Source organism: Coturnix japonica, chromosome 4, assembly GCF_054131305.1.
Source record: "Coturnix japonica strain WE chromosome 4, WE-NBRP24, whole genome shotgun sequence".
Taxonomy (NCBI): Eukaryota; Metazoa; Chordata; class Aves; order Galliformes; family Phasianidae; genus Coturnix; species Coturnix japonica.
Window position 1 is genome coordinate 89,197,352 of NC_140666.1, and position 26,393 is coordinate 89,223,744.

At 44.7% G+C, this 26,393-nt stretch overlaps 1 protein-coding gene across 2 annotated transcripts in view; it reads right to left on the reverse strand.

Moving 5' to 3' along the window:
• Positions 1–26,393, reverse strand: part of GFRA4 (GDNF family receptor alpha 4) — a 62,757-nt gene that overhangs the window by 10,517 nt on the left and 25,847 nt on the right. Inside the window, exons 2-3 of one of the 2 annotated variants that reach the window (XM_015863040.3) lie at positions 3,812–4,090; positions 1,236–1,316 (exon numbers count right to left, since the gene is read on the reverse strand). In XM_015863040.3, the coding sequence (XP_015718526.1) occupies positions 1,236–1,316; positions 3,812–4,090 (360 nt within the window). Of the gene's footprint in view, positions 1–1,235; positions 1,317–3,802; positions 4,091–26,393 lie in introns of both variants that reach the window. The other variant, XM_032444607.2, reaches the window with a different exon arrangement.

The window sequence follows — 26,393 nt, forward strand, 5'->3', positions numbered from 1 at the left end:
CCCAACCAGTTTCAATCTGCTTTAAAAACCTGTCTGTGTGTTAATCATGCATAAAAATCCCCATTCCTGGATGGATTTTGCTTTGCTCTGAAGAGCCCCGTAGGGCTTCTAGAAAAAAACAGAAAGGGAAAAAACTCTTGTGAAGAAGGCCATGACCTGGCAAACAGCTTTGTGCATGCTTCACTTTTGCATGCTCAAATCAGTCAAGTGGAGTCAATAAGAAGATGTGAGGTCAGGGAGCATCTCCCTTCCCTTTGCTGGTCAGATTGTCAAGGGCTGATGGGTTAATTTGCTCCTGGACATTTTCACCTAACAAGTGCCTCGCTGTCGAGGGGACTGCAGCCATCCATCAGCTGCAGGGATGTGCTTCTCCCTGCTTGCTTGTGTGCACTCCAGCTGCGTCCTCCACCCCAGAGCCAGGTTCACACTCAGGAAGAGCTGACTGCTGCTTCAGCACATCTTCCAGAAACACAAGTGGAGCAAATCACCTGCTTCCAGGCGGGTATTCTAGTAACAAAAATCACTGTTGGTAAAGCTTCCCCATGGTTTTGGTGCAAGTTGTGTTGACATTGGTGACAGATGGCTAAAAGCTACAGCACTGACCTTTTAGCTGCTGAGCCAAAGGTTCAAGCCCTCAAGGGGGTTAAAAGGTAGGGCAGCTTTGCTTGTGTTATTAAGGGGATTACGTGACACAGAGCAGAACACGAGCCTGAGTCCGCAGGCTGACCTCAGGGCGTTAGGTTAAAGGTTGTGATTGGGATCAAGCCAGTAGGTTGGATTCCTGACCTTTTTGCCTTTGGGGTGTCTGACCCTGTGATTGATGAGGAAGCACCTTCTATTCCCTAATGGCAAGCAGCCATCGAGTGCTCACCAGGGTTTCTGCATTGCACAGGTGATCCACCTGCTATGGAGAATCAGCCCACGGATGATGGCTTATCACAAGAGTAGGCTTATCCTACTTTGCCCCTCAGCCCCAGCCCTTCAGAATGGGCTTTTAAAAGACAAACAATAAAAACTGCAAGTGTTTCTTCAAGGGACATATTCTTCTACCTAGAGCTTGGCCCAGGACTTGTAGGAAGGTCCCTGAAAAAAAAAATGGTTTCAAGTCTTTAACCATTTAATGCTTTGTAAAGAGGCTATGAGAGACTATGAAGGACTGCCTCTTCCCTAACACTTGACAGCCAGTTCTCCCACTTTGACCCAGCTAGTGTAAGAGCATCTTCTCAGCCACCTACCTGCAGTGATGGAGGCCAGCCGGACGTAATCAAAGCCCCTGACGAATGGCTCATAAGGAGAACTCTCCAGAACGTTCATACCTGGTGCGAAAAGAGCATCTGGTGAGAAGGCAGCAGAAGAGCCTGGGATGTATAAGGCTCAATGGTTGCAGCATATGTTGGCTTGGTTGGTCCAAGAATAACTGTGCTCTAAAGGTCTTAAGTAAACTGATTGCCAAGGTCACAGCAACCGTTGTGACCATATCTTTAGAGAAGATAACAGAATGCAACTGGGTTTTAAAAATATATCATAACTATGGAATAGTTCAACCCCTCAGAGAACTGTTGAGTTGCAACTCCATATAGCTCAAGTCCTGGGCCCCTTTCCAACACACAACCTGACCCTCCTTGGCACAACTTGGGCAATCACCTCTTCTCCTATTGCCTACATGAACTGTCTTTCTAACACCATTCCTACTTCTTATATACCCCTCTTTTGCTCAGTGGTCCTCATCTCTTTCTACGATGCAAGTAGGGCAACATTTCATTTTCATATTTATTAACACCTCTTCTCTTCTTGCCAGCAGTCCTCTCTTACTTGGCACTGAGCTAATGACCCTCGACTCCCGCAGACACTTCTCTTCATTTTTAAGTCGCTGGGAAGCTAATTTTATTCAATTGGTGCTTCCCTTTCATCCGTTCAATGGTCTGTAATGCCCCGTCACCCTGATAGATACTAGAGAATATTATTGAAGCAAACAGCTCAGTACCCTTTTTTTTTTATTAGACATTTAGATGGATATGGACAGCAGCAGCAGATGTACTGGCTGGGATAAAAGGACTATCAAACCTCTTGCTCTGGGCATATGCTGATCACCAGCTGCGGTCAGGAAGAAATGGCTCCCAGGGTACACAGCACTGTGCAATTACCACAGGTGCATTACAAGGCAGCTTTACACCTTCATTGAAATATCTTGCATCGTTACTGACTGGAGAGGGGCCCATTTGTATGTTCCAGCATAGCAGTTTTATGTCCTGGTGATATAGCACCTTATCAGAGAATTGTTATCGGGTTGTCATCATGTTATTGTGTCTCCAAATGGGAAGGTGGCTAAACACAGGCGCACACAAGAGAAGCTGAGTAAATAGTACGCTTTATAAATTCCCCGAGCACACACTTCCACAATTGATTTTATAAGAGGGCTTCTAGGAAGCTTTTTACAGCCTCCTGGGTACGTATGACTGAAAGACAAAGCTCTACAAGGAGCACGTAGATTGGCTTCCTTTCTCAGTCAATTAAACACATGTAAGGACTCTGAAACATGTGACTGTTATGAAATTTATTTCCCCCAGGAAATTAAGGTAAGGAAATCAAAGGCTTGAGAGTGTGAATCTGCAATGCAAGTGAGCTTGATGCTTGCACAAATGCAGCATGACAGCAAAGAAATAGGGCAGCCTCTTCAATAACCTATCCACAAAAGGAGGTCCCAAGCTGCTGGACCAACATCCCACCCAACCTGGCCAGCATCCACATGGAGATACACATCTGGCCTCTGTCCACTCCCAGTTCTCTCTGCCATCCTCTCCTTGCTCTTCCAGCAGTGGAAATTCTCCTGGCATCCACACTGCTCCAGCCCACTTTTTACTCAAGCCTTCTGCTCTTCTCCACACTCTTCACTTGGTAATTAGGGAAATCATAGACTGCCCTGAGTTGAAAAGGACCACAATGATCATCCAGTTTCAACCCCCCTGCTATGTGCAGGATCTCCAGCCACCGGACCAGGCTGCCCAGAGCCACAAATTTCACTACTTGAAAGCTTTCTGAGAACCTGATCAAGCAGTTCCCATTCTGGCACACTGGTGGTTTATGGTCTCCATCCTCTTTGTTTTGCTTGGCCTTTTGGCCTATCACCCCTGCACCTTTCCTTCCAGCTTTCAGCCAGCAGTGTTTTATTAATCTATTTCTCAGCCTATGGTTGAAAGGTTCTGTTTTATTCCCCATTTTAATTTTCATGGTGCATAAAATACTAACCGGCCTGACAAGGAAGAGTTATGGCCACAGAGGTGCAATTTTATGATGACTCTTAAAAAACGTCAAAATCCAAACTTACTAAACACTGGCTCTAGGAACACTTTAAATTCCAACTTAATGTCACCAGCCCCAAATCTTCACTAACCCAAAGACACTCATGCACTTGAGATCCTCCAAGAGAGTGATTTGTTTAAAATTTATACTGTTTTTTTTTTCTTCAGTGCACAAACTTTGTGCAGTGCTTCTGTAAAATATGCAGCTTCGGGGCTTGGCTAGCGTACTTCTATTTACACACAAAACATACCATGCATTTCCCCAGAGAATATCTCAAAGTATACTGGGAACATCGTGAAGAAGAATCCAGCATACAAAAAGAAGGGAAGTGTCTCAATCTTTCAAGACATCTTCTCTAAAAATGCCAATACAGTGGGGCATCATAGGTCCTGAGATGGAACAGGATATGATATGTATGACCTCCATAGCACTGACTTTTGGGTTGGGGACCTCTATAGAGGGACTTAGCTTTTGGGATGACGATAAGGAAAGAGCACCGTACCCAACTGACCTTCCATCAGCGTGTGGTGGATGCTCCAGTAGACACTCAAGCAGTGCTTCTCCTTTTTCATGCCTCGCTTGCACTTGCAGCCATAGAGCTGGCTGGAGAGCAGGGCATTCACTGTGCTCCGGCATTGGTTCTTGGCATCAGGGCCCAGCTTGTTGGCTCCATTACCTGCGATGCATTGCCGGAGGGTCCTGAATTTGGAGCTGCAGATGGGGTCGTTGGTGCAGGACTCACCTGCCTGAAGGCAGTCCCTGCTTGAGCTGACAGCTTCCGCCATACCTTCTGCAAGAAAACCAGAGGAGGGCTGTGAGGCTGATGGAGCAACCCTGGGTGGGAAATGAGTTGGACCAGGCTGGGATGCCCACCTTCACATATGAAGGTGGAAATCAATCACATCACCACTCACTCCACAAGCAAACGCCTTGCTTCTTAAGTTCTTAAGTAGGCAGATCTATCCCCAGGGTGGGAGGATTTAAATATCCAGGCTCACCACTCCTACTCAAGAACTGCACCATGATGGGGCTGAAATGCTCCAGCTGATGAAGAGTCCTCCGCCTCCTACACCTCTCACAGAATCATAGAATCCTAGAATCACCAAGGTTGGAAAAGACTCACAGGATCACCCAGTCCAACCATCCACCCAATACCAACAATTCTCACTGAAACACGTCTCTCATCACAACGTCCAAATGTTCCTTGAACATCTCTAGGGTCAGTGACTCCACCACCTCCCTGGGCAGCCTATTTTAGTGCCTAACCACTCCTTCAGAAAAGTTGAGGAGCCAGAAGGAGAAACCACCTCCATCCTTGAGACCAGGGTCTTTTTGACTTGAGAGAGTGGCCCCAAATGGGGTCAACCTGAAAGTCAAATTGTACATGCTTGTCCTATCCTATTTGAAGCATAGGAAGCTCTCCAAGGCCTTCAACCCCTCACTTCTCTATCAATCTCATCTCTGTTAACTGGCATTAACACAAGACCAATATTGTTGGACACTCTTCTCTTCTTGCACACAATTTAATCTTGCTCACACTTCCCCTGAAGCTCTGAGTTGCTTTGTGTGGTGCATTTTGACATGGAGCCAGCCCACGTGTGTCCCAGGAGTTAGCTGGCCCCTTGTTTGCTGTCACCACCTCCCCAGGATTCCCACTGTTTTGTCTTGCCTTCTACCAAATGCCTACAAATTCCCCTCAGAGTTACTTGTGAAAATACTAAATGCTCTGTTCCCCATGCTGTGAGGACAGAGAAAAGCACTGGAGGAAGGAATCATTGCTACATGCACACCAATAAATTAAACATCCCCAGAAAGGTTTGATGATGCCGTATCCCCATGGCCTGGAGCAGACCATGGCAATGCTACTAAATGCTCTTCCTCTATACAGCAAGATGGGCACATCCAGAATGACTCCAGGGGATGGGACCTGTGCAATGGCATGCCAGGGCTATGAGGAGTATGGTGGAGAGAAAACAGGAGAATTGTGCTCCTTCCAGTTGGTGTAGAGCTCTAGAGCACATTGATAGAGGTCAAGGATGGCTGCACCACGACTTGTGGGGGTGGTGAAGATGGAAGCCTGGTTTATGAGAGGGAAGGTTCAGTCTCCATGTCTACAATGTAATTTCTGATTTTGCTGTACTATAAAAACAGAAACTGCTGCCATGACCTTGAAGGAGGACTTCTCAAACAACTCCCAGAGGAACTCCTTGTTCCCAACAGTTCTTGTCTCCCTTCAGATGGGAACACATTACAGCTTCATAGGGTAGATAAGCTGGAGGGAATCTTCTCATTTTTGAACCCTTACAAAGTGAGAACCAACTCGGACAACATTACAAAAGTCTCTCCAAGGAAAAATATGGGTCGACCATTCCCATCTCCAAGGGCTTCATCAGATCTCCCCTCCCTCCAAGAGTCCATTGATTTCTCCAGAGTTCTTTTGTCCTCCTTCCACCCGCTACCTTCCAAGCCCTAAATTTCTGCTCCTGCCTTTGCTACTCCCCCCCTGCATGTTGAGCCTATTGCATCCATTCCCCCCATCCCTCCTCCCTTGACAGTCACAGGGTGTTTGCTTAGAAGGAGCTGCTTCTGTCGCTCTTTCTGATTAGAGTTGAAGGTAGCAGCTGGAGTTCAGATATTTCAATTACGTTTATTACAAACTTTGGGTGAACCCACCAGGAGGTTTCTCCTGAAACACCCCAATGGCATCTCAAACGTAAAACCTTTCATCAAACTCCAGACTATTTCAAAGTGCCTCATGGCCAACGTCAGGCTTTCAGTTATCTCAAATCGCACAACACCTCAAGTTTGAGTTCCCCCTTCCTCTGATTTATTCATAGACCTGGTTTATTTAGCACTCAAGGCTTGCTTGGATCTGCCAAATGTGGAGAGAGGAATTATTTCCAGCACATAGAAAACTCTGCCTTGGGCTGTCATATCTTGAAGAACTCAGAACACAAGGAACCAGTTTCCTTGAAATATCATTCGGTCTGCAATTTCTCTGAGATCCATGAAGTGAGCTGGAGCTGTAGTCTCTGCCTTCAGACGCTGCTGCATTTTCCATGCACAATCTTTCTTTACAGAATCGGTTGGGGAAAAAAAGCACTTGACTTAATTTTGCCCCAGCTCTCTCCAAAGATCTCCTCTGGCCTCCAATAAAGCACGGCAGGTTTTATTTTAGAGGAGATGACTTTGTCAGTGTCATGTCAGCTGCTGGAAAAGTAAGTTAAAATAGAAATTACAGCCCTCCTTCCCCCACTCCTCTACGTGAATGGCAGAAGATACTCCCCAGGATAGTTATAAACACAGCCAGCCCGTAAAAGCCATAAAACACCTTGGGTTCTCACTGAATAAATCAAGGAGATTGACCATTTGAGAAATTTCCCTGCAAAAATGTTAAGTAAATATACCCTTGCTCGCTACATAGAACAAAGGCTGGGGGTGAATATTTACAACCCGATCTCAGAGCATCAGACACCCTCGTGCAGAGTTTATGGTAGAGGTGTTTGAAGCAACCTTAACTGGAGCGTCACAAATGACCCATTCATGTCACTTAAAATCCAAATCATTCAGGGGCTTTTATTGGTAGCAATGTCTTTGCAACTGAGGCAACATAACTGAGGCTGCGTTCTCCTCCTCGCGTTACCCTTGAGAGAGTAATTTTATGCAACATTAAGAGAGCGCCTCTCGGGGAACAAAAAAACAACAACCCTGAGATCTATAAAATAGATGATGCTTCCTAACAGGCAGGGAGAGAGCAGCATCAGGTCTGCTATCCCATTCACACAGCAGCCGTTCCAGCATCCAGGCTGGATGTGGCTCTGGGCAGCCTGGTCTGGTGGTTGGCGACCCTGCACATAGCAGGGGGGTTGAAACTGGATGATCTTTGAGGTCCTTTTCAACCCAGGCCATTCTACGATTCTTTATGGCTTCACCTTCAAAAATATCACTTTACGGATGCTCTGCTGTGGGAATTTCCTCCACATCTGTCCCCAACAGCTCAGTGGGGGTGGGGATATGTGTGTGGCTTGGGAGTTTTGTGCCTCTGCTTTTCTAATAATGCAACTTCCATCTCCCTCTGCTCTCTTTAAAAGCCCATTTGTCTGGATTTTTATTCCTTGCTTGCTGCTAATTTCACGCTGTTTACGGTGGGCAGATGGGGTAATGAGTTTATTTTCCCATCCTGTTTGTAGCCGTGCAGCACATCTGTTTCGACTCTCGCTTACCTCGGTGACACTGACACAAAGGCACTCCTAACCTGCAGGGCTAAGAGAAAAATCTGGTTCTTCATCTCAAAATGCATTTGGATGGACGTGGAGACCTGACTCTCCTCCAAGGAAAACGTTTCCTTCACCGTGGAAATGCAGCTGTGTCTGGCATACAGAAGTGTGAAGGTGACACTTCATGCCAGCTCGGAAACAGCATATAAATCCTTTTGTATGACCATGCAACAACTCTGGACTCTGCACTCTGACTTTCTGATCCTTCCTGCAGCAGGATCTGGGTTGTAGATGCTTTTGGAGGCACCACATCACATTACACCAGAGGTAATGGCCTCCAGTCATGCACCAGGAGGAAGTCAGGCTGGATGTTAGGAAACATTTCTTCTTGGAAAGAGTGGTCAGGCACTGGCACAGCTGCCCAAGGAGTGAGTGGTGAGGTCACCATCCCTGGAGGTGTTCAAGAAGCTAGAGATGTGGCATTGAGGGCCGTGGGCAGTGGGCACAGTGGGATGGGTTGGGGTTGGACTTGGGGATCTCAGAGGCCTTTTCCAACCTGAATGATTTTATAATTCATGATGCTGTTCAGCCTACAGCTTTGGCACACCTCCCTGTCCCTTCCAGGTTTTGGATATTTTAGGTGCAAATCCATGCACAGTTCTAAGAAGTGATGAACACTGTTATTATTTCCCTGACAAGATGTTGACTCCAGATCATTTATATATACATATATATTTTGTATTTTGAATGGTTTGTTGCTTAGAAGAGAACAGCCATCTGAAATCTCTAGTAGAGCAGCAGAAGTGGTTTATGGCCCATTTAGGTTAGTTGGACATCTTTTACGTAGTTCTTCCCAACTCAGGCCTGCCAAATCTTGCACAATGAGCATGAGTATTGCACAGAAAGCTCCTGCTCAGGCTGAATCCCCTGTGTTCACTCATCCTTTGTTATGGGCACACTCTTGCTTTGCCACATCTTTTCCCTGCCATATTCCAGGGGTCTTCTGCTGTGACAAGCTGACCCCCTACCAGCCTTGCTCCTCCTGTAGAACTAACTGGCTTCTATCATGCTGGTTCAGACTTCCAGCCCACACCATGTAAGTGACTGGGGATGAGAGGGTTGCTTGGGATGTGTTCTTCCACCCTGTGCTAATGTGAGAGACATCTGCACCTATACTGGGTGTATAATGGGCACCTGACCATCCCACTGTGTTCATCAGAGATAAATGATCATCATCAGGTCATCTTAACAGGTTGCTTGGAATTAAACCTGCAGCACAGAGGCTGGTGCTTGGTAATAGGCAACTGCTTGATAACCAACAACTTTCTGCTTACCCAGAGCTGTTGGAAATAAGTTGTTACACACATTATTTCCTGGAGCAAGAAATGATGGGGAGTCCAGAAGAAATAGTCATAATATTTCCCATGTATTCATGAACCAATAATGATGCACTGATGGGCACAGGTGACTAACACTGGCAGTCACTCTTTAACCTTGTTTAGACTATGTTTCCATACCCAGAGTTTACAGTCAAGTGCTCAGTGTCACGTAAGCAGCAAGCCTCCATAAGCAGAATTAATTTCCCATCTACAGTTGAAATAGCTGCAGAATGTGCAGAGAGCTGCCTTCCCTGCAAGCACATGGAGGCACATCTCACTACCTGCATACCTTAGATATTATCCACGAGGGGAAGAAGCTGAGGATCTCAGGTGTCCCTCCCTCCAAGGGCATCTGTCAGAGAAAAGCCCCACCAGGAGATCCCCCATGCCTTGTCCAGAACTCACAGCTGTCATCCAGATTTCACAGTGCCCTGCAAAGCCCGTTGGGATTCTGTTTTTCTGAATTAGATCAGAGCAGCTCATGCAGGGAAGATGTCAGCATTCATTGCTATCAACTCCCTGTGGAATTGGATGGGTTTACAAACATTACATACACAGAATGAAAACCCCCAATGCAAAATGATCTTCTTTTGCTAGCAGATCTTTCTGGTCAGTGTTAGGAATATATATAATATATAGTATAGGGAATTTGCTGGGAACACCTCAGGAATGTAATGTTTGAAACTACCAAAGCAATACCAGAAAGTTTGAGCCAGAAACAAGCTTTGTGTCTCCATCAGACATTAAAATGCACTCAGCTGCTCTTTGTACCTAAATCTCTGACCTTTCTCCCAAAGTTGTTAGCAGTTTTTATCAATATTTGATAGATGTATTCAAACAGGACTTTAAAGGCACTTGGGAAATAGGCATAAATTTGATAACATTCACTAATTGGTGCCTTCTCCTTTAATAGTTGATCCAGGTAGAAGATAATTTACTCACTGAACAGAGTCAAAACTAAAAGAAACCTCATTCATCCGCATTGTCTTCCTGTTGTAAAATACATCTCACCTTGACACCTTCAGAAAAGCCTGAAACTATAGATATGATGGCAGGGAATTTATTAAGCAAGCCATCCTACCCACCACTTGACATGATGGATCTGCACAAGTCTGATGATGAGGACATGGTACTGTTGGGTTATTCTCTGCCCCGTGGGGACTCCCTAAGGCTGCAAAGTGAGATTGAAATGTGTTGACTATCTTGGAAGCAAGAATCACTCAAGGAGGGAATGGTGAGTTGGGTTTTAGACATGAACATTTGGAAATGAACTCAACCATCCTACATTTGTCTTTGATAGTCTTTCTCATTCGTAGCTCCCTTATCCATTTACCAGGAGGCAAGTGTCACTATGAATCTGCTGAAGGCTGGAAAGGTGAAGCAATTTATTTGTCACTCACCAAGTCAGCTAGTAGAATTTGACTGGGAGAAAGAACAGAAACAAAACAAAACAACAACAGCAGCAAACCAACCGTGAGCTGGGACATTAGTTGCCAGATTGTGTCTGCAAACTCTAAGGCTGGAAGAAAGCCCTTAGCCCTCTGGATGTCTGTAGTCTGCTGAAGTCACATCATGCTTTCATTACCCTGAAGGAGAAAAAAATTCTTCCTGAAAACTCTCATGATAACTTGGAGTGAAGCCTCCCTAGTTATCATTATTCCCCTACACTAGCACATCCTTTCTGACAAGACCTCAGCCTTTGTTTTGCAAAGATGCCTCTGGAAAGCCCCATCCTACACAGTTGACTCAGCCAGACTAATCACCGACTCAGCTATAAACAATGTTTTTACAAAACAAAGATGCAAATCAAACCATCATGCTCAGTGCGTGACCTGGTTGCAAAGAGTTGCATACCTGACCTAAGTAAGATTCATCCATCTCACCAGAAATGGAGGCTTGAAGGATCTGAACATCAATTTGTCTCCTGTGCTTCTTTTCTCTTTCTGACTGACACATTCCTCATCCAGAGGTCTCCCAATATGCTGGGCATGGCTCAGAGATATTGATACCTGATTTAGGTGACAAGATGAATATTCACCCAAAATATGAAGGTGAACAAGACCTTTCATTGCACGACTTCAAGGCTGATATTTGTCCTGTTGAAAGCACATCCCAAAGAAAGTGACTCGTGAAGAACATCAAGAATCAGAATTATCTTTAGCCAGAATTAGCCAGAATTACCTTTATTCTTCCTATTACTCTGATCCCAGGGAGGCATCGTTGGCATCCCATCTTGAAGAGAAGAATTCATTGCATATTTTCTTGGAGACATGGCACCGCGAGGGAAATTTAGAGAGTATTGCTCATACCTAGCATTTATTCAGTCAAAAAATGCAGCTGATGGGAACATATATGGACTTGAGAGCTGAGGCACTAAGTGTATTGCTTTGTATGTGTATTTATTGCTGGCATTTTAAAGTAACTCTTACTGGCATATCAAAATACCTCCAGTGAAAGCTGCCGTTGAAAGTGGAGTCATTATCACCTCAATTGGCACTGCATTCGGATGAAGTGATCTAAAAAGGAAAGCAACCGCCTGTAAACCTCCACATGCAGGTGATGTTCCATTTGCCTTGTCCTGCACCGTGAGATTTTCTCTTCTCCTTTGACATCCTTGAGGAGAAGAGTGTGTGACGGGTCAGAGCTCTCTTGTGCAAAGATGAAAGCAACAGTCCCGACAAGATCCTTCTCTAAGGGAGGTGTGGTTACAGCAGACTTCTAAGATCCCCAACCCCAACCCATCCCACCATGCCCACTGACCACATCCCACAGTGCCACATCTCCATGGGTTCCTGGGCAGCTGTGCCAGTACCTGACTGCTTTCTGAGAGGAAACTGTGCCTAATATCCAACCTGAAGCTTCCCTGAAAATAGAGACTATCAAAGACAAACGTAGGCCTACACATGGGAGAGCTAGGAGAGCTGAAGGATATTTTAATCTAAGTGACATCAGCAACGTGATGGTTGTTTACAATAGTCTCCCTCACACAAATTACATGCAGAAGATAACATGCTGCTGAAGTGTTTTCATTGTCTTTCCTAGATTAACCTGAACACAAACACTTTATGTCCTCCCTTTCTGCAAATAGAACTTTTTCTCAATTACGGTCAATTGCCACTAAAACAGCATTCAGGGGTTACTGACTACAGAGCTTGCAGAAAGTGAACTCTCCCGCTTTCATCTGATTTTTGTCCATATATTTTCATCCATCTATTTATCTCTCTGCGTGCCTCAAGATCAGATCAATTTCTCAGCCCAGATTTGGATAAGTCAGACGCTCAGCTTTCTGAGTGTAATTCAAGTGAGTGCCTTTAAGGCTGCCTTCTGCCCAGCAGGGTGAGATATAGATCTCCTTCAGAACCTGCGAGAGTTTTACACACGCATGTAAGTACATACATGCAGTTTTAAACTCCCTTAACTCCACTTTTTCTTCAGATCATTTGACTAAATGTTTTGGTGTTTGCCAACTCCTTGAAATCTTGCAGTGTTCAATTGATATGTATGGACTTCTGTAGGACTTTTGTTTCTAAGAGCCCATATTTGCCAAATAAAAGGTTTATTTCTTTTTCCTTCAAGATACCCAAATAGAATATTCTCCAATGTGGACACTGGGCTCCCCAAGGACGTGCTCATAGCACAAAGGCTACTGCAGTGTTTGAACAACACCCTCAGACACAGGGTTTAATTATTAGGTGGTTCTGGAGTTGGACTCAGTGACCCTTGTGGGTCCCTTCCAGCTCAGGTTATTCAGTGCTTCTGTAATGCAGTCTCAGCATACACTGGATACTGCAGCAGGTCCGCTATATCTGAGCCCTCATCTCTGTTTTTTCCTCTTTGAGGTAGGAACTGTTGAAAGGTTTTCTTACTTCTTCAACCCTGTGTCATTGGTGGCCACTGCAACTGTCTTGAGACTGCACAAACTCAATAAAAACCATCAGGCTGCAATACTTTTGGCACTACTAATTTGTGTTCCCATACAGTACACTATTAATTACAGTCAGTTCTGATTTGAATTGATATGTTACTCCCAAGCCTTCTTCCAGTGGCAGTGTTATTTCCTGGCCATACAGTTCGTCTCCAGGTGACAAAACTCAGGTGCTTGCTGTCTTCTCTCTTAGTTTTTCAGAACTCCCTGCCCAGGCTGGTGAGCCTGTTTCATTTTGAGTCCTTCTGCATAAGAGCCCAAGAAGAAGAACCATAATCTCCTTTTACTCCAAACTCTGCAAATCTTTCTTATCATCTGTTAAAGCAGCATATCTACCTGCAATGGCCTGTCTTGGGCCAGAATCTGTATACACTTTTCGCCAAATATCTCACATTTCTGATTTTAAATTAGATTTCTCCTGCCATGCCCTTTTTCTGTGACCCACTTCAGGGTCAAGAAACATTTCTTTTGTTGTCTTCCTCTTTGGCTGCTCTGCCTCCACCATCTTTCAGCATATCATCAATGCGTATTGCAGTGTCCTCATTTCCTTCAAATGACTCTTGCTCTTTCCTGTCAAAAACCTCAGGAGCAAGTTAAAACCCAGAGGGAACTCCGCTCAAGCAATAGCTGCCGTCAAGGGCATTGGAAATGCAGACTCTCAACATCTTCTCGGTCAGGGCAATTTTCAAGGACCCAAGAGGGCAGCTAACAGCATAAAAGAAAACACGTCTCCAGTCATTGTCTTGAAAACATCCCCCTGCAAGCAAAGGGAAATATTTTCTCTAAATATTCCTATTGAGTTCTTTGGGATCCGAGGGGCTTGTCCTTCTTTCCTACTGTTCCCGGGGGCAGGCACACTGCAGTAGCTTCTATTTTTAAAACCAATACCCAGTGTTAGCAGATGATAGCCCAAGCCCTTTTAATTTCTGTCTCACGAACAGAGGAGCATCTCTGCAGGCTGCAGCACTTGGAATCTGAGAGCACACATTTCTACTCCTTGTTCCCCATTGGCATTGAAGACATCACAGTATTGTTGTGATTTGCCTTCTTTATTATTATAGTTTATCTATTTATTTTTCCAACCAGGTTCATTCATTCAGTTACCATGCTCCCAAGTCATAACCTCACCCACCTCTGGACTGTCACCAAGGGTGAACCTTATTTCTTAGTTCAATAAGATTTTAGCTTAAGTCTGCCTATGTCAACTACAAGAGGTGTCAGAAAAGCAACAATTTTTAGCTTTACAATCCATCTCAAGAATGTGGTTCCAAAGGAGTGGGCAAGGACAAAGAGATGTCCTTTTTATGGCAGCAGATGAAGGAACAAGGTGAAGTGTGGACCAGTTGGGTGAATAAGAATGGTCAGAAGAGTGACACACTATGATTTTACTTTGGCATTTGGCAGTCATCCACGTGATGTACCCATAAGAATGGCTCCTGTGCAATCATGGTAAAATGGCTGCTTGTGAGTACTGTGCTCAAAAAGAAATGGCACATTTTCAGACTAGAAGGTCTTCTAGGGTCTATTCTGAGTCTGGCACTGTTCAATATTCTCATAATGACTCCGATGATGGAATAGAGAATAGATTTATGTAATTTGTGGCTGACAGAAGACAAGAAGGGGGTCACAAGCAATGAGAAGGACAAGACTCGAATTCAAAATGATCTCAGTTTGTTGGAGGCAGTGTTTGAAATCGGGAGGATGACACTGAACAGAAGCAGAAGCAACACTGGGAGGTGCAATACAGGAGGACAGGAGGGAGATGTCCAGCAGTAGGGGAGATGTGGCCATGGGGTGGGAAGGGGCTGAAGGCTGAAAAACGAGATGGAGCAGCATGAAAACAAGAAAACACAACTTCTGGGACACAAATGCATATCATGGAATCATAGAATCACAGAATCATTAAATGGATTGTGTTGGAAGGGATCTTCCCCACTCCAGTGAGCTTTAGCTGGAATTCAGGTCCAGCTCTTTGGCTGGACAACATGTGTTCAGGAAGATGAAGGGGAACTCTGAGGAATTTAATGATATTTACAAGTGTTTTTGCAGGCCTGACTTGTGAGGAAAGGTTGAAAGAACTGGGTTTGTTTAGTTTAGGAAGATGGCTGTGAAGAAACACTCGCATATGTAAACAAGAAGCAGATAGTGATAAATAGATCTCCACCGTTGTGGGATGTATGATGAGAAGTAATTTTGAGTAAATGTGTGGCAAGGGAGACTCAGTTAGATATTAAGAAAAATGTTATATGGGAAGTTAAAAAGTGGAACAGATTATGGAGGGTCTGTTCAATCCCCAGCTGTGGAATCCCTTAAAGAAGCAACTGTCAGAAATGGCTCCTGAGTCCTCCCCCTCTCTGTTGGGGCAGAAAGCTGTGTATGTGCCTTCCTGTGATCCCTCCCTATTCCCAGTTCCTATGACCCCATCCAGTAGTGGTTTGGGGCTGGAAGCCCTTGTGAATTAAGAACAACTGCCTTGAAACTAAAGAAACCATGCTGGAGTGAGACCTGAAGGAAAGGTGAATCATAGAATGGCTTGGGTTGGAAGGAACCTCAAGGATCATCAGGCTCCAACCCCCAGCAACCCATTAACAAAGCCCATGTGAATTCTCTCACATTTAAACTGTTCTTAGCCAGTAGCAACTTCAGTGATGTAATTGAAGTGAAGGCTTGTGAAACTGAAGGTGAGAAGCCTTTCCAACGTTAATGATCCTATGATTCAGATCCAGGACTACTTCTGCCTTGTTCAGCAATAGGTATATCCAATACTCCCCAGGTTCAGCCATCCAGCTTTGTAACAAAGGGAGCAGCCCTTCCCTGCTTTACCAGGCACTAACACAGCTCCTAAAGCTTTGTATTTGGACACTGGCTATCACCAAACACTGACACACTGACACTACCACCAAAGAAGCAGAAAGATGGCTGGCATTTTTTGCACCTGCTGGTGGTCTGTGTTCTCCTTTGCTGGATAGCTAAGGGAATGAAGTGGCAAGTGGAGCCCAGTAGTTCCCTCTGCAACCTCTATCTCTGCAGGCCTGATCTTAAAGCAGAGCACGTAGCATCCCCTTGTACACTCCTGCCAATAGCAAAGTAAGTGCAGTGCTTTCAAAGGCAGAGGAATCAGTACATGAAGTTCAGCAAGCTCTCCAAGGGAGCCACTATGCCCACTGAATCAAACAGTCCTAAAAGCATGTCAACATTTCTGGTCCGTCAGGGACCAGGACAATTTTAAGGTCACCATTCACACTGTAGAGAAACAAAGAGAAAACTGGGTTTATTTGTGTGTTTTTTTATTTATCTCTGTCACTTTTTGGACAAGCAATGTTGAGTTTGACCTAATGCCAGGCTAACAACAGCAAAATGGGACAGTGTTAGCACCATGCCTTCATTAGGTCCAACACACTCTTTTCTATCCTATACATCAAGACATCTAACAAAGCACTGAAAAAACTCCCCACCCTGCCTAGCTTGCAGAATACAAGAGAATCCAAGATGGACTGAGACCACTGCACAAACCTGGAACATTCATTTCTAAGAAGTGAATCTCTCCCATTTTTAAAGGGTCATTTATCAGTGAACTCCCTTCTTAATGTGCCTCTTTAAAACACTGTAATGACAGCGCGTTCTGCATCGCACTGTCATGATAGAGAACCCAGCCATATGTCAAGCAGCAAACTGTGACCCCTTTTTCTGTGATTAAGTTCATTTTTGTTCTATCCACTTTTTTTTCTTTGTAAAAGATTAACTGGTGAATAAAAAGGTTCTCCTTTTTATTTTTCTTTGCAAGGGCTGAAGCAGTTTTAATCATATATAATTCAACACTTGCTATGTGATTTGCATTCCCTGCTTAAAGATGAATTTGGCACTAAACAACCTCTCAATTAGACTCCCCTGCCTCTGTTTTCTCTGGAAGTCACTGAATCCATTCAAACAAAAGCTAACCCCCTCCTTTCCCCTTCATCCCTCCCTTCCCAGCATGTTTTATGAAGATGAATGATGATTAAAATCAAGGAACATAGATCCTTGTCCTGACTTTATGAAACCACAGGGTTCCAAAATATATCCTCCAGTGGCGCTTTTCCAGGCATCCTTGGGTTCAAAGACAAAATTGTGTATATGTCTGTATCAGTCCAGGTCATTGCACCCATCTATCATCCTTTCTCCAGACTACTTTTTTTTTGCTTCTGACAAAAGAAGTTAAACATGAAGGCTGGAGTTTGCAAGCCTGAAATGTAACTGAGGCTGAATAAGGCAGAAACTGAGATTAGAGAAGGAAGCCAAGCTGGAAAAACAGGATAAGTTTCTGTCTAAGGAGGAAACTAAGAGATAAAGCAGTAATTAATGATCAGAGATGAAGGACATCTAGAATTTAGGTATGTAGCAATATATACGATTTCATATAGATTTATGTTTGCATTTAAATCTAATTATGCATAAGTAGACACTATCTCTATACACATCTTCCTGCCCAACACCATCCAGGCACTCCACCATTCCTGGAGGTTTCCAAGAGAAGGTTAGATCACAGAATCATCGTCACATTTCTTAGGACCTGCTCTAGTACCTCTATGTCCTTTCTGTACTGAGGTGCCCAAAACTGAACACAGTACTTGAGGTGAGGCCTCACCAAGGTCCCTTTCCATCAGGCAGCTTTCCAGCCACACCTCCCCAAGCCTATAGGGTTGCCTGGGGTTGTTGTGATCAAAATGCAGGACCTGATACTTGGCCCTATTGAAACTCACACAGTTTACCTTGGCCCATCAATACAATCTATCCAGGTCCCTCTGTAGTGCCTTTTTCTTCTCTGGCTGATAACAGTCCCTCCCAACTTGGTGTTGTGACCTTGCCCATGGCAGGGAGGTTGAAACTAGATGATCATTGTGATCCTGGCCATTCTATGATTCTAGGATATAATTCCACAGTAGTAATTGCTTTAAGTGAAGACACTTCAGTGCCAATATTAACTACAGGGACTTACTTAGATGTGATTGCCCCCAGAGCCAACAAGGCTGATGGGGTGAGACGGGCAGAAAACACAAGGTTGGAAGTGGTGAAGAGAAAACAGAGGCTGTGCTGGAGAAGGAAAAAGTAAAGCCATGAAAACCTGTACTAAAGCAAGCAAAAGTACACATTAAAAGGACACTAACGCTGTAAATTCAAGGAATCAGAAGCTGAGACACACCACAAGTAAAACAGAAGTGACTTAAATCCACTCTTCTCATCTCAAACTAGCACTGTGGTGTAGTCTATACCACAGTCTATACCACAGACTACAGTGATGCAGTCCCATAAAAAATCCAGCCTGTGTATTGATACACCTTTCCACGTTGGAATGCTTCTTATTATGTGTAGAAACATCAGAACATCAGAAGCTGACTGCAACTTCAGCCCAGAGGTGCTATTTCAAGCATCAAACTTGGGTTAATAATCTACCTTTGGAAGAATGCAGGCCTCGTATCTGTAGTACGGGTTGATATTTGGGGTGCTGCACAAAGCTGTAAGAAACAGCACTGCAAGATCTAAGCAGCTTTGGCAAGACTTTTCAAATACGTCTCATAAAAGGGAGTGTGAAAGAGATATTTCATCCAGCTAACTGTTAGTAATAAAAGGCATAAATCCAACGTGGAGGCCACAGAAAAAGGAAACAGTGGAAACACTCTGTGAGAAAGAATGAAAGAGAAAAAAAACCTGCCATGTCTCACAGATGTTCCAAAAACAAGATGTCAGATTGACTTTCCTTACAGATGCTGAGTCAAGGCATTGGGCAGGAGGCAAAAAGAAATGGGCATATAAAGAAATACGGGACAGTGTGTTAAAAAGTACCATATACAATAAAAGGCAAACATTCATTTGCAGTAGGAGGGTGAATGATCTTCCAATGGAAGAAGATAGGAATCATCTTGCATTCATTTGGTCATTCTCATCTGAGCTATGTGTCTACAATTCTGTCACTAGAGAAGCCAATGTATGGGTGCTCAGTGATCATCTGTTTCCAACCCCCTGCTATGTGCAGGGTCATCAACCATCAGACCAGGCTGCCCAGAGCCACATCCAGCCTGGCCTTGAATGCCTGCAGGGATGGGGCATCCACAGCCTCCTTTGGGCAACCTGTTCCAGTGCATCACCACCCTCTGTGTGGAAACCTTCCTCCTAATATCCAACCTAAACCTCCCCTGTCTCACTTTAAAACCATTCCCCCTTGTCCTATCACTGCCCACCCTATCCAGTCCTGAGGGAAGTCAGCATATTTATGATGTAGGAACTGGAAATAGAGTAGATCATTAGGTAGGGAATTCATTCATCTCCAGGTAGGCATGTACATGAAGTTATGGGAGATTAATCCTGGTGAAAAGAGAGCAGGATGTTTGCTTGAAGATTCACTGAAACAAAGTGAGATGGCAGTGAAAATGTGAGTCCCAGGTGTCAAACAACTCCCTTTGTAAGTAGCGAGATGATAAAAGAGGAGACCTCTGGCTTGTGTCAGGAATTAAATAAAGCATCTGGAACCAGATACAAGGGGTTAGAGATTGCCCAGGGTGGGTTGGACTTTCACAGTGCAGCAAAGTGCCAGTCGTGTCATCTGCCATAACAACTGGGTCCCCTGGGAAAGTGACACTTCTGAAACTCCACAGAAGGAAATGGTGTCCTAAAGTCAGAATGTCTTCACCTGAGTTAGACCTGCATTTATGGCAATTACATTCCTTCCATCCTAGAGATCCCAGGGGATGGAAGGAAATTAAATAATAATAAGTTATTAAGCAAGGTTTGAACTTTCATGCTGAACTTTCTCCTTATGCCCTCCCTATTTCTGTCCTGGAAATCTGTTTTCGGCCTCAGCCCAAATAACCAAAGCAGAATTTAGCTGTAAGAAATGATCTTGTAATCCAAGATAACTTGATCTGTACAAAGGTCCAGTGACTTGCTTCAAGGCTTCTGTTGCTTTTGTAAAGCGAGAGTCCACCCAGAGACAAGAGCAAAATCCTAAAATGTAATTAAAGGCTTTGAGTTGGCTGCAGTACACATGCAATTATTTATATCATACTTGCAGTGATTATTCATGGGTTTCTCACTGGGGTAGGTAGCAGGGAAGGTTACCAGGTTGCAAACAAACCCAAAATTCAGAATTGCTTGCTGGGGGGAGCTGAGAGGAGGTGATGATGATGGATAAGAGATGAGTGTAAGGGAAATTGATTATGAAGGTTTACAGGAACGTGTGGACTATTAAAACCTCTATTGCACATCAGTGAATTCAAAAGACTTAGATTGACAGCACCTTTAAAGGGAAATCACACTTTCTGTCATCTAATCAAGGTAAGTAACAGTGTGGCTGGTGTCTCTCCCCAGCTCTCTTTAGACTTCATTTGGCCAGTATAGAGAAGTTTAATGTTTAATCTGACGTTAAGCATCACGAAGTTTGAACAGACCAGAGGCAGCAGAAAAGGCCAGAAGTAATAAAGTTCAGCATTCCTCTAACAGTCTGCATGGAGTCCAGCTAATCATAGCTCTCCTCGAATGACATTTGTTATTTCAATAGCTCTTCTTTCCCCACGTCACCGTACATTGAGCTCTCTCTCAACCCTGTTCCACTCTGCTGAAGGCAATGCATATTTGTGCCAGCATCTGGCTGTGAGGACCCCTTCCTCCATCACGTGGGGAAGAGAAGTTCAGAGCTGCTTGGGACTCCGCCAGGGACAACACCACCAGTCAAGTCCAGATCCTCTGCTGCTTTTCACCTTATAGAGTCATACTCCACGTCGCAAACCCTACTGCAGTCAGGGGCTGGCATCCCTGTCCATGTGTGGAGATAAACAATAAGACAAAGGGCTGCAGCAGCAGCTTTTCATCTTAAAAGTGTTTTTTCAGCTGTGGATGAACTCAAAGTTCCCACTGCCCAAGGAAGATCTGAGCTCCAGCACTACTGCCCCACTCAATAGCAGAAAGGTCCCGATGCAGAAGGCTGGGAACCACCAAAAGACATGGTGAGCACAGTGCTCTTGGGAAAGGAAGGTTGCTATCCACATGTCAGAGCACAGAAATCATGTCAGAGAGATTACAGCTAGAATGGAATGAGCCTGAGCCTACCTCCAGCCTGGATCCATCCATCTCAGGTTGGGTGTTAGGAGAAATTTCTTCTCTAAAAAGAGTGGCGACACATTGGTAAAGCTGCCCAGGGAGCTGTGGACTCACTGCCCATGGAGGTGTTCTAGAACAGTGGGAGCGTCACTAAGGGACGTGGTTTAGTGGGTAATAATGGTGGTAGGTTGATGGTTACCCATGGTGACCCCAGAGGCCTTTTCCAGCCTCAATGATTTCATGATTCTTTGAACAGCAGGGTGCAATCTCAAAGGAGGATCCTGCTGGAAATGCAGATGATGGACAAGTTTAGGATGTCGGTGTGGGTGGAAGCTTGTGTGGTCTCTTAATGAGTGGTCAGTGGCTGCTACGGAGCAAATGAGACCAAGGAGAGGCAGCAAATTAGGCAAGGCTCTGGGACCGTAGGAGGCTGATGGTTTTGCAGAGGATGGATGTGACCATGAGGCAGAACAGAGCTGCTATGCACAGATTAGAAGTGGGTCAGTGTCAGGTTTTTGGAGCAAAAGCCACCAAGGGAACAGAAGAGGGGAAAGGTCTGAAGCTTGGTGGCTCTCCTGTCAGGATCTGCATTACAGCCAGGATGTGTGAGCACCGCTGTTCTGCTGCTGTCAGCAAGAAGTTGATTAAATCCGTCAGTGCTGCATGCATGAGCGAGACAGGGGCCCTTCTGAAAGCCAAAGGACTGTATGATTCACAAGTTCAGAGGCCAGGAGGCTGAGCTGACCTCCTCCATAACACAGCTCAGAGGACTGCATCCGCTTGCAGTGGTAATGGCCCCTGTAATTTCTCTTTGGCTCATGTGTCTTTTCCAAAGAAGCACCCACCCTTCTTTAGAAGACCTCAAGAGACAAAAGAAATCTGTTATTGTGGGTAGTTTGTTCCAATGGTTAATTACTCTTCTTGCAAAAATGTGCTTCTTTTGGCTCCTTTGGTTGCATCTTGGCCAAATCCTTCCCCTGCTTCTTGTTATTGCTTTCTTTGGGAGGTAAAAAAAAGAAAGTAATGCTTTTCAGGTTTTTCCTTCTGTTGAAAAACCTTTGTCAAAAAATCTCAGCACCACACACCTCCCTTCTGCAACAAACTTTTATCCTCAAAACCTCCGACTCTGGAATTACAAATCATTGCAGAATCACAAATAATTTCTGCAGCTCTTTACTCCACTGATTTAGTGCTTCAAAATCTGCCCTCAGGTACGTGGAAGGCTCCTGTCTCCACTTCAGTGGCATCCAACCCAGCTCATCTGATCTCCACCAGCACAGAGCTTTCTGTGTCCATGCAGGGCTTCAGCCCTGCAGTCATCACATTCTGAGCAAACCATCAGGATTTCTTGTTCACGATGGCCTCTAAATCCTTCTCCCTCTGCCAAAATATCCTCATTCTGTGAGAAGGGATGGTTTTTTCCTTCCCACCCTAGAAGCCTGACCTTATGTTCAGCTGAAGGAAAGGCTCACTGCATCTGCCTTCCATATGTATCAGCGCTGAGGATCTGTGCCTTCAATTACTCAATACCTCCACGCTACAGATTGTTATCATCTCAATATCAATATCTTTAATCGTGCAATGAAAGACCGTATCAGAATGGATATGCACCAGGGGAAAAGAGGTAGTATGGGCAGCCTTGGATCTGTCGTGGCCTCTTCCTTTGCTCCCTATAGCCCCCTCTGCTCCCTGTAGCCCCCTCTGCTCCGCAACCCAACAAACCACGGGACCTCAGCATCTCCTCACACCTCTTGCCCTCCAATCCCTTCCCCACATCTTCCTCTGGATGCTCTCTAATGGTTTTATTATAGTTCTGGGCACAGGACTATGTCTACCCATGGCTGATTTACCTGGCCAAGGAGGTTTGCTCACATGGCCTGACTGTGCCCAGTCTCAGTGCCTTCAACAGAGATTGCACTGGGGCACAGAGAGCCTCCAGTGCTAAAGGAGCCATTTCAGAAGTGTCTAATTAAATGATTGAAGCTTTTATATCCTTGGGGGGCTTTTGATCATTTCAACCTGGTTTTGACTCCATTTGGACCTGGCTCTGCTTTCTTTCATGATGCTTCTGTCTCACACCACAGACATCAAAGACATCCCCTCTGAAATGCTCATTTCACAAGCAGCCAATTCTAGTTTTTCTGAGGGTCTTGAGGGGCATTTTCCTGCGGACAGACTAAGTAGGAAGAATGTTAAACTTCTTTCCTAGCCTGTTTAGATCTTCTGGGCTCAGCAAACATTGTCTTCAAGTGTCCTGTATCTCCTGCAAGTCCAGCTAATGGTTGGCACCCAGGTATTGAACTACCTCACCTTTTCACCAGTGATGCAGGATAGTACAAGGAGTCAAACATAATACTGCATAAATACATAAATTCAAGGTCACACTGGAAAGGGCCTTGAGCACCTGATGGAGCTGTGGATGTTCCTGTTCATTGCAGAGGAGTTGGACCAGACAGTCTTAAGGGTCCCTTCCAACTCAAACCATTCCATGATAACCCATTCCCACTGGCCAGAGGAAACTAAAAATCAGTTTTAAGATCACTGAGTTGCCTTAAAGACTGATTTTCCAAGCTAAAGTCTTGGGATTTTAGGCAGATTGCAAACTTAAGTTGTTCACCAGCTCCAGGTCCTGAACTGGGATCTATTCCTCTCTATCCACCTCCAGCTCTGTCCAATAGTCCCTCTATAGATCAACTGTTTCAGGGGGGAATTTTGTGCTAATTTTTTGCTGCTTGTGCATTCCCAGCTTCTTGTAATGCCAAAAAATTCCCAATTCCATGAGAGGAGGAGCCAGGATGAGTCTGATTCAGACCGCTCTCCTGAAGCTGTGCTGATTTACACCAGCCCAGGGGAACACCACTATAATTCTCCTCTCCTTTGAGTGAGTAGCCACAATGACAACAGACTGAATAGATGACAAAATAAAACAGCTCGTGAATCTAGAACATGCAGCTGGAATTTCCCCAGCGGAGTCACAGTGTGAAACATCCAAAACAAGCCCATGAAATATGAATTAATGTAAGGACAAGGTTTTAATCGCAGTTACACAACTTTAAAGCTGCAGTAATTCCACAGAGCTCAGCCTGGTGACTCTGGATTTTTGCTTAATGTAGCAGATGCCTCTGGTATACAAAGAACAGACATCATTGGTCTCATTTTGCTGGTGTGAATTCTGCAGTGAAGCCAGTAGTGTAGCAAAAGAAGTATTAAAGATAAATAAAAGATTAAAGACGTCTTTCATGGGTTGAGTGATTTGCTGGTGTGACTGATGAGTTCTGTTCCTCTTCATAGAATCACGGTGTCATAGAATCATAGAATGGCTTGGGTTGGAAGGGACCTCAAGGAGATCATCAAGCTCCAATCTCCTCACATCAAGCAGGGCCACCAATGTCCACCCTCCTCTTCCAGTGTCTGTGGCCCTACCAGCAAGGTTACTGCACAGCCTCTGCTCTGAATATTCAGTGATGTCGTTGTGCTGCAAATCAGAAGTAAATGATATGGCAATATGACAACGAAAATCAGGACAGTCAGTTCTTGTCTGCCCCTTATTTACAAAGGGCTGTATCTGGTGGAGTAGCGCAGAGTGAGCTCCTGCTGAGCACTGCAGATGTTTGGCTGCTCTGAGAGCAGAGTGAGCTTTAAGCAGCAGGAAAATTGTGCAGTGAGTGTGTCTGTCACATCCTGCTCTTTGCAGCATCAGAGCCAACTCTTATCAGTCACACAGAGCTCACAGACCACCAAGCCACACTCTACCCTGGTGTCACCACCTTAAGGTCATTGGGAGACTGGGTTTTTATGAGGGCACACAGTGATAGAGCAAGGGGAACAATTTAAAACTAATAGAGGAGAGATTTAGATTAGATGTTGGAGGAAATTCTTTACTTAGAGGGCAATGAGGTCTCAGCAGGAGCCATAGTTGCCCCATCCCTGGAGGTGCTCAAGGCAATGGAGCAGTTACCACTCAATGTAGCCACAGTGAAGGTAGATTTGTACACTTGCTCACTGCAAACTAACTCATATGTCACCAAAAGAACGAACTCAGAATCAGTTGCCTAAGTTCTTCTAGGCTGTACATTACAGTTTTCTTCCTATAGAGACAAAGGGTAGCTCGAGGTAAAGAACAGCATGTGGTGAACCTTTGGTGGGGCAGGTCAAGGTACACCATTGGGAACAGCAATGAAAGGTTTCCCATGATCTAATAATTCATACAAAACCTGGGATGCACATGCTTTGACAATCATAAAACACCTATGGAAATGAGGTGCCCAAATCGCATAAGTGCTTCTGAATATAGAGCTCATTATGTGAAAAACACAGCCGTGCTCAGGTCCAGAAGAACAATAGATCAAGCAGGAAATCAATGGCACTTCTAGTAAATTAAGGAAAATACTGCATTGACTTTACATGTGTATGACTGGGGGAGGGACCCAGGCTAAAAATCTCATTTAGACCAAAAAAGAGGGAGCTTCCTCACATTCTCTAAGCAAGTCTTCAACCTCTTCCCTGTGTTTTACATTGGGCAAGGCTGATTTTGAGGAGGAAATGTCATCCCAAACAGCAAATGCTATAGAAAAATCTGCTGTTTCCAGTAAAGAGTTAATCTGTCTGTATGTTGACACCAGCTCTCATCACTGCTTTCAGTTTTAAGCACATGCTGGGATAGCTTAGGGTCAAAACAAGGCATTTTTTAATTGGAAGTGGAGGTGGAATGGAGATTTAAGGAAAGCTGGAGATGTGGGACACTGTGCTTTCAGTACGGCTTTTTGTCCAGATCAGACTGTTTCCTTTTCCAGTTTGAGGGAGAGGAATGTAGAAGTAAAATGGGCTTGCACAGAGTGGAGAAGCACAGACAAAGAGAAGGATGTTTTTACCTTTAAATTGGAAACCCGAGTGTCCCCAAACCACGATCAATGTGGACTCTGAACTACTGAACTATGGCCATGGTGAGTCCTGTAATCGGGCTCAGTTCTGCTCTGAGTTTCACAGCTGGATTTCCTCTCCCAGCATGCTCTACAGATGCAGTTCAGGATCCAAATCACCTCGTTTTCAGCCAAAAACATTTTCTCTTTTGCCAAAAATTCAGCTTGAGTGTCTCTCTTGCCTCTGGTTTTGTCAATATTTCCCACGGAGGAGAAACAAACTCCAAAGGTTTTGCAACCTGTTCCGCTCAGTTAGAATAAACGCCTGCTCAGTGGGTTTGGTCATAGGGCTGAAGATGCCCCACGGCCAACATCTGAGCAGCCCCATAGCAAACAACTGCCTTGTTTTTGAAGTGAAGCTGCTGAATTGCAAGCTGCCTGGGTGGCCTTTGGATGCAGCCTACAAATGGCTCTTTTGTCAGAGCGACCACACAGGGACACGGCCAAAATGCTCTTTGATTGTAAGGATGCAATAGTGTGAATGCATACTATAGCACATGAAATGCGATGTATGCTGTAAAGCACGTGGAAACCCAACCCTCAGTGCACCCAGTGACTTCAGTGGCTGATCACAGGCTCTGTG